General features: G+C 33.0%; 1 protein-coding gene across 1 annotated transcript; it reads left to right on the top strand.

Annotated features, from left to right (window-relative positions):
- The first annotated feature begins 741 nt into the window (after positions 1 to 741).
- Positions 742 to 7,018, top strand: LOC130613065 (uncharacterized). The gene is made up of 7 exons (XM_057434381.1): positions 742 to 915; positions 3,100 to 3,282; positions 4,042 to 4,203; positions 4,599 to 4,729; positions 5,156 to 5,365; positions 6,601 to 6,701; positions 6,856 to 7,018. Exons 1-7 carry the CDS (start codon positions 814 to 816, stop codon positions 6,942 to 6,944), a joined length of 978 nt encoding a protein of 325 aa, XP_057290364.1. The 5' UTR covers positions 742 to 813; the 3' UTR covers positions 6,945 to 7,018.
- Positions 7,019 to 16,914: the final 9,896 nt, after the last annotated feature.

The raw sequence follows: 16,914 nt of genomic DNA on the forward strand, positions 1-16,914 counted from the left end.
TCAAATTTCGACAATTAGCTCTTCTAACCGTCAAATTTCGACAGTTAGTTCCTCTAAGAGTCCTTAGCGCTGTTTTAGACGTCCTTAGCTCTTTTAAGCGTCCTTAGCGCTCTTCTAAGCGTCCTTAGCTCTTCTAAGCGTCGAAATTCGACAGTTAGCTACACTAAATTAACATATCAAGTATCAAGATATAATTATACCTATATAATGGCAGATACTTGCCACGTACACAAGATCCTTCTTACACTATTCGGCTGAAATGTTGGAGAACATCGATGCGGTACAAATCGAGAAAAATACACAGCAGTTCCGGATGCAGGATCATCGGAGAGGCGGAATTATTTTTTCAACCTATGAGGAATATTAGAGAGGCGTGAATAATTGAAGTAAATACGGTATCCACAATTTTTTAGAGCCACCGTACAAAGAGAATTATAGTTCATAAAAGTGTCGTTGCTTCAGATTTACTATTTTTAACCTTGCCGCCAGGGCGCTTTTTACCCCAGGGTCTCTTTTTCTTAGGTATTAATAGAATTCTTAACATGTCTTGTAAAATTAATTTTAGCTACGCCATATAACTAAAATTCTTTTATATTTACTTTTGTACAAACTTTGACAAGCTATAATGGAGAAATGTATAAAGTTTTATGTTAGAGGGTCTCTACTCGGGTCCTGTTTTTATTAATATTCGAAGAAATTTGTTGCCATGTGTTTTGTAAACAATTAAGATGGTACCCTTTTCAAACTAAAATGAGCAATAGCCATAAACAAGTGAGCTACAGTGTGTACGAAAAGCCATTGCATTAGATAACTATGAGCTTCAATGAAGATATCAGAAATGATCTACATCTAACATCCACAGGAACAGGACACCAGTACAAGTCACCTTTGTTGTTCCCGCCTTCTGATTTCAAGGTATTGTGAAGTGGCTTTAATTTGGCGATAGCTGTATATGTGCCAACTAACTATAGGCTCAAACTAAATCGCAAAGTATTATACATTATACGTATACAGCCCTGTGAATAAAATATGGAAACGGTAACAGTTCTTCGAAGCTACATTTGTTATACTTATTTGTGAAAGAAGGTCAGTTGTGAAAGAAGGTCAGTTTTGCCGACGTAATAAATAATTTTCTTGGCATGCCGACCATGGAAAGAATATAGGTTGGCATGTACAAGGCAACTTCAATTTAATGAAGGTCGGTTTTCAGGTCGGCATTGCCGAGTGCCGACCTAGATTCACAGGGCTGCGTTCAGGATTCAAATATTTTAACTAAGAGCTATATGTGTGACATAGCTAGCTAGCTAAGTGTGGGTTGGAAATTTAGAATCATGCTGCAATTCTGACTATATTCTCTCTGTGGGAATGTAACATGGTACTACTTTTGGTTGAGAGAAAAACCAACTTTTGTGGTCAAACACCATAGTTGGCAGAGGATTAAGAACCTCCCTTTTTTTAACCCCTTAACTTTATTAGGAAACCCACCCTTCTTATTTTAAGAGTACCCCTCTTCCACTATTATCTTCACCCTGTATTCAAAGAGCAATCTTGTTGTCGTTGTTGTTACAAAAAAGATATGTTACCTACTAAAAAGCAATGTTAATTAGTCACAAAAAATGAATAGTGCCTTTCATAGCCACTAAATGTGACTAAAAATACCTGGTATTTTTAAAACTTTCAGCAAGTTCTCTGAATAATAAAGAAATAAAAACTGGCTGCAAAAAAGATTGATTGCTGTTTTAAGGCTAAATTAAATAATCTGTCTCACTTAAAGTAGGTAATCTATAAAGCAATAATTTACTCTGGAATATAGAGCAACTCCACCCTTTTTAACACAACCCCCTATCCCCCATTTTATTTAACCTTACCTTTTTTAAAATTTTAGAAATTTACCCCTCCCTTTTTAAAGGGGAAAGGGGGGTCCAATGATGAATACTCCCAGCGCTGAAGCTTTGATTAAATAAGAACTACAAGTATCTGGGTTAAAGGAAGCTAAATTAGCAAAAACTCACCTAAAACTACAAAATATGTCAGGTTGAAGTTAGAAAGCAAAGATTTTATGTTTTTTTCAAATAATAATGGCTACTGTTAAAAATGCAGACCTGTAATTGGTTAAAAAGTATCACATGATATTTGCTGACAGGGATAATAAAACTGTGCTTAATCAACTTTTACTGTTGTGGCTAGAGTTCTTTATCACTTAACTATGTGATCATGGCATTTAAATTATGACAACCAGGAATTTTACAGTCTATATATACATGTTAAATTAATATGACAACAGACTGAGGTGTATTTTGACCAATTAAAAGGTACCAATTAAAATAGCCTTGATTCTTGTATAGCGTATACCTACGTGTACTAGACAAAGTCAATTTAATTTGCTGTTCTACGGGCAGTAAAGATTATTTTACGGGCCTATCAGTTAGCAAATTAAAAATAGTTATAAAGAAAATATAGGAAGAAATATTGTACTTGTGTTACCAACAGCAACACGAAAAATGTCCTTCAATCAATGTTTTGTTGATTGAAGGTAAACTTACCTGGGCATCACGCGGGCCCGGTTAATGATTTTATTTATTATTTGGAGTGAATCTTTAAGGTTTGTTTTGCAAAGGAAGAAATGTGTACGCCATAAAAAAGGTTTTGTTCTGTGGTCTCTCTTCATTTATAACTCTCCATTAAGTCTTAACTGGATCATGTTTCATTCTTTTTTTCTCTTTTTTACCTGCAGTAACTGCAGCTATTTTGCAGTGAGCAAAATATAGCAAAGCATATTCACCCATTGTAACACTAGACACAGGCAGTTTCATTATAATATATACCATAAATAGTTTATTATTGAAAAAGTAAATCATAAATAATACTTATTAACTTTAAGAAAGTACCAGAACAAGTTTTTTTTTTTGTAAAATATCTTTCAGTAATTTTTTCCTTTGGGTCAGCAGAAAATCCAGATATAAGTTTTTTTAGGAGGAATGATAATACTAAATTGAAGAATAATATAGCAATTTACATATAAATACTACTTTTTTTTAACAACAGTACATTTTATTTCCATGTAGTCAAGCATCTAATTATTTTTTGCTTTATTTTTAGAGAAGTGTTAAAACTCCCTTACCATTATCATTAAGGAAGTCTGACAATGTTAAAGACTTCTACATTACTACAACTGGCTCATATCATGATTTTAAACCTCATAACCCACTGTTACAAAAGGAGTTATATAAAAAGGCTCCAGGTCATTGGGGTGTAAATTATTTAGAAGATACTGTCAGAAAGGTATTTATTAGAGGTTATTATACTTTTATACTTGTACAGTTCACTCTCAGTATAGCGAACCCCTGGTATAGTGAAAATTTCTATATTACGAATTACAAATCTGTCTTATCAAATTCTTATAAACCCTCTCCATACAACGAACCTTCAGTATGGCGGACTTTTCTTTTAGCTAACCTTTATATGTCTCCAAAAAGCCAAAATACCCCGATGTAACAAACTTAAAGCACCAAATGCAACTAATTTTTTTCTTCAAAAAAAGAAAGCACTGTAATGTCTTCCAAATTGCACAGTTTTAGAACGTTCGAACGTCGAGTCTGCATTCTAATTTTGACCACAAACATAAACAAACCACCTTGTTATTTGTTTTTTCGTGGTGTAAACGATAGCAGCCACTGTTTGTCCAGTTGATACGAGTCAAAAAATTATTGTACATTGCTCTCTGACAAGCTCTGATTAGAAATGTACTAAAAACCACGCTAAAGAAGGCTAAAAGACTCGTAGACAGTTTCTGCAATTTTTGAAATTCGAATTCGAATTTTAAGTTCAATCTTTGTTACAGTGAGATACACAGATATAGAAAGACGTTTTTTGCAGGGTTATTTAAAAAATATATAGGATTTCAATTAATTTGATCAAAATTAGAATTTTTATTGATTTTTCAATATAACGAACTCTAGATATAAAGAACGTTTTTCTTTGTCCCTTCAAGTTTCGTTATATCGAGAGTCTACCGTATTACTGTTTTTTTTCCTATACCAGCTTCAAGTTAAACCTCAAAGAAAAGCCTTGACCATGGGGAACCAGTCAAGTGAAATGAAATCTAAATTTACTGGCAGCAAAGGGATTTCTTTAAATACACGCTTCTCAAGTGATATTCAACCACCAGTATATAAGCATCATCACAAGGATGGTCCTCTAAAGGTGTGTAATATTAAAGTCTTTATTTACAATGCATTTTATTTGAATGAGGGAAGAAGATGGCGACCTTAGATTTTCGACAAAAAGATAAAAGTACAAAATGACTATCTCAACCATAAGTCCTTGAGTAAGCTCCCACCTTCAAATAAACTCTGCATTCACTCTAAAAAGCTACCATGGGTCGGGTATCAAAAAATTTTGCTTAAAAAACGCTATTTTTTGTCCAATATCAAAGTCAACTCATTGCTTAATCATAGAAAATTTGATTAATTTTCTAACGAGACTTGTATTCATTGTGGTTATTTTAAAAATACTTTTGATTCTTCACGATTGGGACAGCCCTAGTAATAGTTTTGATTGCTATGAACACCATCTTTAAGTTGAACGATTTGTTTTAGTCTCTTGTCGCCTCCACGAAAAATCCTGAACTTTCTGGTCGAAGATACAACATCCAAGACAAGGGAGTGCTTAATTATCACGGAGATATGTATCTTACCACAACTCGTAAAGATCATCGCCCATTTACAAAGTAAGAATTTTGTTTGATGACTAAAATACTTCCACGGTGCGACTTTAAATTATTGTTTCGATTATTTATATTATTTATTATTAGTTGTATATAAACAAGTATTGTCCGCTGGACGTTTTCGCTTAAACTTAGTTGAAAAAAATATCAAGGTCAGGTCGGGTAAAGGCTAGTTTCCAAAGGTCAAAAATTGCATGATGCATTATTGCGTGTATTCTACAACTCAGTGGAAACACAACACCGCCTAAATTTTGCAACAGTGTGATGGTTGCACAACACGTTTGACAAATCAATTCATGAGTTGTAGAATACACGCAAATTTTGTACAGCCATTGGAAATAAGTCTCTAGCTAAAAATAAGAACATTCTCAGTAATAAGTGTACATTTAATTGTGAAGCTTTAGTTACAAGATTTTTTTATTTATTTAGAATGGAACAAAGCAAATATTCTAAAAAGAATTATGCAACATATTGGGAGTGTGAATCGTATCCCAAAGCTTGGGGTCATGGTTCTCAGTGTAATCCACTGCCACCAGATTCAGTACAAAGGGAAAAAGGTCCGATGCGGGATTCGATCTGGTTTAAGACTCCTACTATAATACCAAGGATACCAAAACCTTTAGATCCTGTTCCTCATACGTAAGTCGCACCCAACCCGTTTCTTTTTTACGAAAACTAGTATACCTTGATCCCTTTAATTTTAAAAAAATACGCCGATATTAATATTTAATTGGATGATTATTGGGTACCTTATTGGATGCAAAAATGTTACCACTTTTTGCCAACTAAATTTTACCACTTTTTGCCGACTAAATTTTACCATTTTTTGCCGACAAAATTTTACCACTTTTTGCCAACTAAATTTTACCACTTTTTACCGACTAAATTTTACCACTTTTTGGCGACTATATTTTACCACATTTTGCCGACTAAATTTTACCACTTTTTGCCGACTAGATTTTACCACTTTTTGCCGACTAGATTTTACCACATTTTGCCGACTAAATTTTACCACTTTTTGCCGACTAAATTTTACCATTTTTTGTTGCCTTAATTTTACCATTTTTTGCCGACTAAATTTTACCACTTTTTGCCGACTAAATTTTACCACATTTTGCCAACTAAATTTTACCACATTTTGCCAACTAAATTTTACCACTTTTTGCCAACTAGATGTTACCACATTTTGCCGACTAGATTTTACCACTTTTTGCCAACTAGATTTTACCACTTTTTGCCAACTAAATTTTACCACATTTTGCCAACTAAATTTTACCACATTTTGCCAACTAAATTTTACCACATTTTGCCGACTAATTCGAAAATACTTGTTGACTTTATAAATCATAAAGTATATATAAATTGTCGCGGATTATCCTTTTTATGTAATAATCCCAACTCAAAGAAGTTAAGCTGAGAATATCCAACCTTTGCATCCTTATTTTAAAACCATTTTGGTTCTTAACTCTTTAACGACTACAGGTCACCGGGGGCCCGACCTGCACGTGCAGAATGGACAAAATATTTCGACACTATTTTAGGAAAGCAGAATTAGCTATCCAACGAACACAAGAGGAATGTTTAACTACTTTTACTTTTGGAGATATTTGCAATTAAATTCTGAGGGAAAAATTTGAACCTTTCAAAACCTCAAACGGTGGTCAAAAAGGTTGACGTACTAGATAAAAATGAAAAGCAAAATTCGACAGCAAACTTAGTCAGAAAAAAATAAAGTCGCTGAAAATGGGTTTTGGTTAGTACAAAATATTAACCACCGGGCCAAAATATTTTTATCGAGTGCTATTACCGATAAGGTAACATTGGACAATGGCATATTTTCGATATGTTAACTACATCTAAATCTTTCTTTTCAGTGGGATGTGTTCGGAAATAGCTGCGAATTTCCGTGATATTACTCATTCACAACGAAAAGACTTATTTCACTGTCCTGTTCCTAGCCCATGGAAATTAAAAAGTAAGTTTAAATGCTCAATATCAACTTTTTTTTGGTTACTTCAATGGTTACTCCCATATGAAAACTCCTGTGAAATAGAGTTTTTGCATTGCTAGGTCAATCTGTCCGCTATGCGTTTCAATAAGTATTAACCATAATTTTAACTTACTTTTAGCTGCTGGCAAAGAAGAGATCTTTAGCGTTCCTAAAATGTACCGAACAGAGTATCAGTCAATTGCAAGTGGAAAGCCTGTACTCGTGTAGTAAAACTCCAAAATGTATAAATTTTAAACTGGTGATTAAAAAAATATATTATAACTTATTGGCAGATTTTCCAATATTAAGGAATTTTTATACATCTTTTTGGAACTTTTTCGTTTAAATCTAGATTAAATCGGTATTATTCTTCCATGCTTTTTTAACGATGCCTTCTTTGCAAAGTTTCAAATTTTTTAAAAAATTTGTTTTTAAATTTTGTTTAATCTTCTATTTTTCTCATCACTTAAAACGATAAATACTACACAAATATATAATTTTTGTGATTTTGTAAAATTAATTTTTCTATTTTGCATTTGTTTGTACTAAATATCTTTGTATATCTCTATGAATGTATAGGCAGAATATTATTTGGTTTGACTGTTCTTAAAACTGCCCAAACTCCTTGATACCATTTCCCTTCAACAATGCTATAGGGTGGCCACAAGTCATGGAAAGTGCAGAAATCATGAAAAAATCGTCAAATTTAGTTTGGCCTGAAAAAATAAAGACATTCAGAAAGCTTCACATCAGTGATCTTTTCATATTTTTATCTACATTTTTAAATTATGGTTCAAGTTAAAAAGACGACTTGTTTAATTTCTTTTATTTTGTGTTCTCACCTTTCTTGACTTGATACCATTGCAGTTAAAAGAATAATTATTCAATTTTTAACCTCTAAAAATGTTTTTTACTGTTACTGTTTTACTGTTCCGTGATCTCAGAATTTTTTATAGAAGTCATGGATTTTTTCCAAAATTTCTGTGGCCACCCTGATGCTACAAAATTGGAAATTTTTTCCGCATTCACCGACGTATTATTATTATGGATATTGCAAAAAAAAATCGTTGACAGTTTTTTGTATGTAACCTGATGAAGGTATTTGCGAAAGAGCATATATAGTTTTTACAAATTTTAACATATCATATTTCCTGTATTATTATTCTCTGCATTCGTGCAAGGTGGTCACCGCTCGTAAAAACTATGAAATTTTTCTCTTTGTTAAAAGCTCTTTACTTATGTACTCTTTTTTTCTCGGCTACTTTTTATAAGAATCTTAGGACTCAGTTCCTTTAAAAAAGAACAAGCAAATGGTTGACAATAGCCCAGCCTGCTCGATAAATTACAACTTATGTGTGGCGTATTTTGTCACAGATGAAACTAATTAGGAAATTAATTTGTGCAAAATTTGCGAGTTTTTGTCAATTTTGCGAAAATTAGTTTCGGCTAGAGTTATTGCCAAACTTGCTTTGAAGAAAAGATTGCTTACTTAAACATCGTTCCGAGGGCTCTTCTACTCCTATGATATTGTGAATGGGGACGAGGTTGTACTTACTGTCGTCTTGTTTTGCAAAACGTAAATCTTGGTTTCCATAACATAGACATAGCCCAACAAAATTTTATGTTAATAAAACCAACCTTTAGATTAAGAGTACTATTTATAGTTTAAAAGTCGCGGAAATAGTGCCTGTAGGTAAATAAATGTATGTGTTTTAACTTTCAGCAACACGCTTCTTTCAACCCAGTGCAGAATGTCTCTTTAGGCTAAATTGTGACGGACAATGGTACTATAACTTGCCCCTCCAACCTATGAGTGAAGCCACACGTGCCCCGTGTGCCCCCCCTCATTCCCACAAAAAGAATAAAACAACAGATCAAACACGCCTGTATTCGCATGGATGGGTCCAGTGGCAGGCGGTGTCCCTTTTATTTTAAATATACCAAACTTTAGTCCGATAAGTGTATTTCTATAACTTGTCCCTTAAACCCATAAGTCTAGTCACACGTGCCCCGTACGCCCCTTCACCCCCTCCCCCCCAAAAGGATAACGACAGGACAATTAACCCCGCACCCTGATGAACCGCGTCAGTGCTGAACATCTCTAGTTCGATACGCGTCTTACCCTACCATGCAGCCCTTCGCGAGAAATTGTAGTTATGATAAATCAACAAAATTAAATAGCGTTTATATTAAGTCATGAGCACACAACCGCATTTTACCCCAACAGGTTGTAGCCTAGAAGTCCGTGGTGAAAAAGCTGCAACCTTTGCCAGTCTATAACAATTTATCGCGCATCCCTTTACCAGGAACTTGAGGTAAGAAATTTGTGACTACTGCAAGACGGTGGCTTTAATCTTGTCACGCATATCGCTCCGCAGCCTCTTGGCTAGAAGCTTAGGTAAAATTGGTAATTATAGCAAGCGATAGTGCAAGTAGTGCATGTTTCGAGCGCGCTTGTTCTCAAAATATTTTGTTTATGGGTGGTTACAGAGATTGTTCAAATTTGGACTTCGTTGAAATTAAAAAATTTGCATAATTTGTTGATTTGAATTTATTTGGAAAAATAATTTTGTACGGGCTTACCATGGCAGTAGGGAGGTATATGTGTGTGAGAGATATACCACTAAAAATAGCGGTAAACCCTGTATTTTATTGTGCTTTCTGGTGCTGCTGATTTATATTCTGTTTGTTGGGTTTGATAGTTGTTTCGTTTTGTTTTGCTTTGATTTTTATAGTGGTCATTGAATTGGGTGTTTTTTTGATTGGAATTGGAGTTGGTGTTTTTGTAGTGTAGTTTAGGTGGTCGGATTTTGAGGTTCATGAGTGGTACTGGTCGCTGTGTTTGATTCAGGATCTCTTCTTTTGGGAGGAGTGTAGTTCTTTTAGTTATTAAATTTTTCTTGTTAGTGGTCACAGGTGGAGACAGAGGTGTGGAGAGATACCTACCTGACTTACCTGTACAAGGTTGGCCGTTGTTTGGTATGGGTGTAGGCATATGTATGTACTGTGATTGTAGTTCAATTTGCATAGCCCAAAGTTCTCGATTTCTGTTTTTTTTTTAATTTTTTTTAGGAGCATGACCAAGCTTTGTTTTTTTTTTTTTTCGAGGTGTCTTTGGTGCACGAAGGCAGGGGAGTCTTCTGGAGGGGCAAACATGTCAAAGTTTTCTGAGTTGATCACAGTCCATGATTAAAGACTAAAAAAATAGCGAACAGCACTTTATCATTCATTTTGTCGGGGTTAAAAATGGGGTTACCAAAAGGGAGGTGCATGTAAAATAGTTTTATAACATTTGTTGCGATCCCCTGGGTATCCCACTCAAAGAGAGCATTTTGTTTTCAAATATGTCAAAATAATACCATGCTTAATTCAAAAAATATTTTTAAAATTGTTATTCGGTTGCATACTGCAGTTTTTAACTTTAATTCACTTCTCTCTTCTGTGTTCAAATCAGTTAAATAAAACTTTGTACTTTAGGGAAAGAAACTTTAGTGGGAGAAAGATTTGTGAGGAAAAAAAGCAAAGTTTAGGACATAAACTTTCGCGAGAAACCCTGTTTTTGCAAGAAAACTTTTAAGAGTTGATTTTTTTCATTTTTGCAAGAAAAAACTGAAAAAAAAAATGTTTGATGCGCTTTCAGACTCTCAAATTTCCATAAACTGAATCAAATACAGTCCGATAATTTGAATTTTCTGATTTTTCTGATTTTTCAAACTATTTTTTGGGGCTTTTAGTTTAATCTTATAAATTAAACTTTCTGAATTTCGATTTCTCGAACCCTACTGCTTTGAACAAGTAGAACTGTACAACTAAACTCGTCATTTGTTTTTGTGGGTAGGTTTGCTATCTGTGATATTCGAGAGGAAGAACAAAAGATAAAGCTGTTTATGAATTTTTTAACGGTTCAGAGTATAAAGATTACTCGATAGGAAAAAAATTATAGAAAGAGGATTAAACTATGTTGGGGACTTTTCGCACTTCAATATACTTCTTAAATTCAGGTTAGGTACGCTTTATTTACGGTTCATTTTTAACCAGTTCTCAGTCACGGAACTCTTGGTAACCTAGTTGTAGGGGTACAACAACAAGTTTCAACACTCACAACCACTCCTTTAATTTTATTAACACATCCTATGTTAAAAAATGTTTGGAAAAACCACCCATCCCCTCTTATAGGAATCCCCCCTCTCCAAATTACCCTGATTGAAAAGAACTTTCGGTAGAATTAGGAAATGAACGAAAATAAATATGTTTATATTCAATAAAAAAAAAACATCGTAGGGAGTATGCAAGTATACCTTTAACACCAGAAATAATTCAATGTTTAAAAGAGGCCTAATAACAAAATTTGAATAAAATCTTATCGGACCATATTCTCGTCGCTCTCAGAAACTTTCGTCACTTTTGACCGACGAATTTTTATTTTCTTATGGATTTATTTTCACAAGTCCATATTTGTTTTTTGCAATTTTAAGCAACTCTTTTTGTATTTTAATTTTGTCCAATTTAGTTTCGGACCAATCAATTTTTAGTCCAATTTGTTTAACTAAGGGCGAAAGTTTTGCATGGAAGCTCAAATGAAATGGTTTGTTCTCCAAAATAAAAAAAATGTGTTGGTCAGAATCGTGTAGTGATATATAATATATGGCGTTTATTCGAATTATTATTATTATTAATATTATTATTCCGAATATTTATACAGAATATAACCACTTCAGTGTCGGAAACCCTGTTATCAATGTGGGTCCAGTGTTCGGGATGCATACATTAAGTATATACCGGTAATACCTACCCAATTTCCCTCACATAGCATGGGTTGACGCGTAGCTGTGGTAAAGGCATTTGGTAAATATGCCCGCGCTGTGGACCGAACCACGACCTTGTGATTGCGAAGCGAACTTCATAACCACAAGGCCACACGGCGTTAAATAGGGGCGTTTATTTGGATGAGGGCGTTAAATTGTTTAAATACGATAAGCTCAAAGTTTCTTATTAAAAAAAATAAAAAATGGGGAAAATTGCGTGGACCCTTTTTTGCGAATTAATTTAAGTATTATGAATCTTTTAAATTCTTGTTGACGTTTGTGTACTAAAACGCAGGCCAGAATTTTTCATCGAAAGGAAAAGTTAACTAACTTGATTTTGCAGGATCTTATTTCATGGAACGTAGAAGACATCTGATATCATTTGAAACTAATATTCACGATACGTTTACGTGTCATGAAAGGTAAGAACATCTCAGACACAGTTTTATGTGTGGCCTAAAAATGTTTTAATTGGTCCATTTTGTGTTTTTATTTTTAGCAGCTACACCTTTTGTTGTTTCAGGCGGTAAACATGTCAAGATTTGAAAAAATAATTCAAAGTCGTTCAGCTGACATGGTTGTTTTGGTGCTGGTGACTGAAACTTAACCAAAAACAAATATTTAACTAAAATTCTGTATAAACATCATTTTCGAATTTCCTGAATGTAGCTATTTCCAAGACACCGACAGACCGTTTTTGACATATGCCCAAAAACATCGAACATTGAATAAATTAATTACCTCGATTTAATAAAGTATATACCACGTTGAGGACGCATGTTTTATGTGGTCCACAAATTTATACTGAATATATATTTTGTTCCAAAAAAAGTCAGGCCGTGTTTTACAATCCTAATCGAGAAAAAAAGAAAATTAGTAACACCAGAAGGACAATGAATGAGACGTCAGTAAAATCTAAATTAACTTTTCTGTCAGTAGCATTTCTCATCTATGTGTAGGTTTCCAAATTTTCTCTACTCAGCAAGAAATTTATCATATAGAAATCGCTTATATACACTTCCTTATGGGGGATATTCTTTATAGCGTACACATGACTGTCAAGTGTTTATAACGAAAGTTCAATGTGGAAACAGTTTATGGCGGAAACCTCTAGAAAAAACATTATTTCAACATTTCTAATTATATTACGCCCTAGAACTAACATTTCTGTAGCAGACACGCCCAACAATGGGTCACGTAAAAACTGCATTTACGTGTTACGTGTCGAGATACAATGTGCACGTTATTGAAATTATTTGTATGGTTATCCACAGGATCGTTTATTGACAATAGCGAGAACGTGTTGAGTTTTAGTGTGGACGTTATTAAATTATTCACATAATAATAAGGTCGTTAGTCTTGTCAGAGCGAGTACACGTTGAGATTTAGTGTGGAAATAATCATGTTGAAAAATATTTAGTAAGTAGCACATGCGTGTTTTGAGTTTTTTTCATGTCCTGTTTTGTATTTTATCAATCAACTTTTGCGTCACAGCGAAGTCAGTCATTAATTAGCCTAGAGCTTGTTACCAATGATTGCTTTACGCACTGGTTATTTCACTAATATTTACATTTAAAATGTTTTATTTTAGAAAAATATTTTTGCTTTTAAATGGCCTGAGCAAGTAAACGCTAGGGGTCTAAAAACGGTTATATTATATTTTCTATTAAATTCGATGAAAATCGTTTTTGTTTTTGCGGGAAAAAGCTTTTGTGTTTTGTGTTTTTCATCTATTTCTGACCAGCGAAACTCTCTGACGAATATTTCTAATTGAAACATTTTCGATGTAAAAAATTTGGGGGTTCACACTTGATCTTAGTTTTTGCGAGTGTTTTCGCAAACACTTTCTTCTCTTAAAATACTAAAGTTTGACGATTGAATACGGCTATAGCTGGAAAGTTGTTAATCTGTTTAATGAACAATTTATGCTTTGTTTCGGCGTTGCAATATTGAGTTGGTTTATAATTTAATGTTTTTTGCACGGCAAATTATTGATCCAACATTTCCAGACCCTCACATTTCGAATGTATTTATTATAAAAGAGAAAATATTTCAGTTAGAGTTTATTCTCTGGCAGTCGCATGTGTTAGGCCGAGGATAAGTTCAATTACGGTTTTGTTATTTTTCTTAATGCAAATGGTTCATCGCTTCCCACAAAAATAGACTTTCACTATAGAGACACGGAAGAACTTACATTTTCGACGTACTTCAAACGTTAATTATTATTATGGATAAAATTCAGAAGATACTGCATTGCTATTGTATTTTTCACCCTTTGCAACGGTTTCCGGAATTTTGGAAGGAAACGGTTCGACAGCGATAACTCATAATATGCTAAGGGGTAAATACCTGTACTTATAAAATATTTAGACGCTCTCATATAAGCAACAATGAGGTTTAAATCCTTAAATAACGAAGCAACTCATAAGAACAATAGGCAAGAGATTTTTCTCTCTCATTCTATCGTAAGTTACTTAATTTCGGCAAACATGATTAAAATTGAAATTTGATTTCAATTGTCGCAGTAGCCTTACGAGCAAGAAAACAAGGGAATTTGATCTTCTCAAGTAAATTGTTAACAAGCAACATATAAAAAATCAACAGTTGAGCTTAAATTAAGCTTAAATATCCAATATATTCACTATTTCTCAAAACTTCAGCTTTTCTTACAAATTATTTATTGTTAGCAAATTAAATAGTCTATCAGATAATAAAAATATAAAATTTAATTTTTTTATCCAGGTAAACATAAATCTACAGCTTTCATACTCATTTTGTGACGCAAGTTCAATTTTGTAAAACATTAGAAAACTTCTTAACACCGCTTCCCCGGCGTTAAATATCAAAAAATTTTGATATCTTAACACCGACGCTAAAAGGAAGCGTTTTCGGCGTTATCGAAAGCCAAACGCGTAATAACACTGAACATTTACACTACTTATTCAATCACGCGATTAGCGCTTTCATTGACGTTATTAGCGCTGCTAATTTCCTTAACACCATCAGTGTTTACAAAGCTTTACAGAATCCTTAACGTTTCAGATATCATACACCAATTTTCAAGTTTAACATATTTTTACGAAGTTAAGTTTATATGTGCAAAATGTTTCTATAGATTCAATAAAGAGAATATAAACAAAAAAAATAATGATATAATATCGGGCAAAACTGATTACACGTTGTTTCTTTTTTTATAAGAAACCTGGCGTAGGGCCTAGTTCTAAAATTCTATGTTTTTAGTTCCAAAAGTTTCTTATTTAGTTTCTTAATTTTCCAAGTATAATAAGGGTTTCTTATATCAAATAAATAGCTAGTTCTAAACGTTTCTTTAATCCTTGGACTAGTTGGTTTTATAATAAAAAAATAAAGCATTTTTCGTTTCAAAGTCTCTCCCTAGTGATGATTGTAACATCTTCTTCAATTAATTGTAAGAATTAGTTAGAAACAAGTTTCTTATTTCAGAAATAGATATAGAATGTAGTATTAAAAGTTTCTTAATTTGAAGTTTCTACATGTAGGTTTCTTATAAACATGTTTCTTATATAAAAAAACCGTGTACATTATGGAGTGTCCGATCAAAATTCTGTCTAAGATTAAAAGAGGTACTAACTACCTATAAGGTTTTTAACACGATATCTGTTTGTAATAAAAGTGGACAAATTGACGAATAATTTACCCCTTAAATAACAACAATACTTTTTCAAAATATTTTTTTAATATTTATTACAATTGGACTTATTAATACAGGGAGTGCAAAAAAAAAAAAGAAAAAAAGGAGAGGGGTTATAATATATCAGAAACTTTGATTAAGCAAATATACAGTTATAGAAAACAGTAAAAAAAAAAACTGTAGTTTTATTTTGGTTTTTTCTGTGTAAAGTCCACATTAACTCGCAAGTTTGATCTTTGAACAGCCCTCGATTTAATAACTCTCTAGAGGAGGTGCATTATAACTAGATCAGGTTGGGTTTCTTTACGTTTTAAAGTAGTGATTGCTGTCAAAATGTTTAAATATTTATGCCATATGTTTAAATTGCTAAACTAAATGGTCCAAGAAAATTTATGCCTCTGTAAAAATGTTAAATACAACAACTCACAAGATTTTCAAAGAAAGATACAAATTCGTAGACAACTTTCTAAGCTCTTTCATATGAACTCAAGTTGTTTTTTATTGGAAGTATTGATTCAAGAAACTGTAGATTTAAAAAAATATTGAAGCGTGATCTTGTGCAAGCAAAAATTGACATTGACGTAAAAAGGAGCCTATAACAATGTTTACCAATCAAGTTCAATTTTCACGTTAATCGTGACCAGCCTTAATGCAAGTGTGATGTCCAATGATACAAAACTAATCGTTAGTTCGTCGTGAACCCACTGGAATTCGCCCTCGTAACGGCTTGAAGTTCTTGGTTTAGCATCACAGTGTTTCGACATCTTAAAAATGTCATAGAACCTCATTGTAAAAGTTTTAATATTAGAGTACGGGTGTGCGTGCACAGTTACGATACACCTTAACCACTACAAAGCGGACGGACAAATATTTCAAGAAACTTTCACAGCGTACACCCTTCTTTTATAAGAATTAGTAAAATTTTAGTAAGCTCCATTGTTCTTATTCTTTCCATGACTTGAACCTCAATTGTTTTTATTTTTTCTTATTTATGAAGCGATGAACCAGACTTTCTTTCTTTCTTTCTTTCTTTCTTTCTTTCTTTCTTTCTTTCTTTCTTTCTTTCTTTCTTTCTTTCTTTCTTTCTTTCTTTCTTTCTTTCTTTCTTTCTTTCTTTCTTTCTTTCTTTCTTTCTTTCTTTCTTTCTTTCTTTCTTTCTTTCTTTCTTTCTTTCTTTCTTTCTTTCTTTCTTTCTTTCTTTCTTTCTTTCTTTCTTTCTTTCTTTCTTTCTTTCTTTCTTTCTTTCTTTCTTTCTTTCTTTCTTTCTTTCTTTCTTTCTTTCTTTCTTTCTTTCTTTCTTTCTTTCTTTCTTTCGTTTTCGTGACAAGTGTGTTATGATTGATGTTCTACAATCACAATGTTTACATATGCATAATTTTGAATCCTTTTTTTTTAATTTCATTTGGCCGTAGCACAGCAAAGCTGCAATGTAATTAGATTTTATCAAGAAATTACTCGTTATTAAAGAATGTTTTCTAAGGATAGCACCTTTTTTTCTTTTCTATGTTTTATAACATGGGCCATTTATGAGTTAGCATATTCAGCACGACATTATAGCTCATTCAAATCTGAGATGCCGTTGTCAATATAAATGGCTGCACTACGCAACTTGAAATTGAGATGTTTTATCGGAAGCAGTTTATTTACAAAGATATTAAAACAAAAAAGTGACTTTTGCATGTATGTTTTTAATGTTAAGTATTTCTGAATACTTTTGACAAAA

This window comes from Hydractinia symbiolongicarpus, chromosome 10 (genome assembly GCF_029227915.1).
Source record: "Hydractinia symbiolongicarpus strain clone_291-10 chromosome 10, HSymV2.1, whole genome shotgun sequence".
NCBI classification, from domain to species: domain Eukaryota; kingdom Metazoa; phylum Cnidaria; class Hydrozoa; order Anthoathecata; family Hydractiniidae; genus Hydractinia; species Hydractinia symbiolongicarpus.

What these genes read in the sequence shown, in the direction of transcription:
- LOC130613065 (XM_057434381.1), top strand. Translation starts at nt 814, where the DNA reads ATGAGCTTCAATGAAGATATCAGAAATGATCTACATCTAACATCCACA. An exon ending in ACAAGGATGGTCCTCTAAAG is followed by an intron (nt 4,204 to 4,598) that starts GTGTGTAATATT and finishes GATTTGTTTTAG; the next exon opens with TCTCTTGTCGCCTCCACGAA. An exon ending in GATCATCGCCCATTTACAAA is followed by an intron (nt 4,730 to 5,155) that starts GTAAGAATTTTG and finishes TTATTTATTTAG; the next exon opens with AATGGAACAAAGCAAATATT.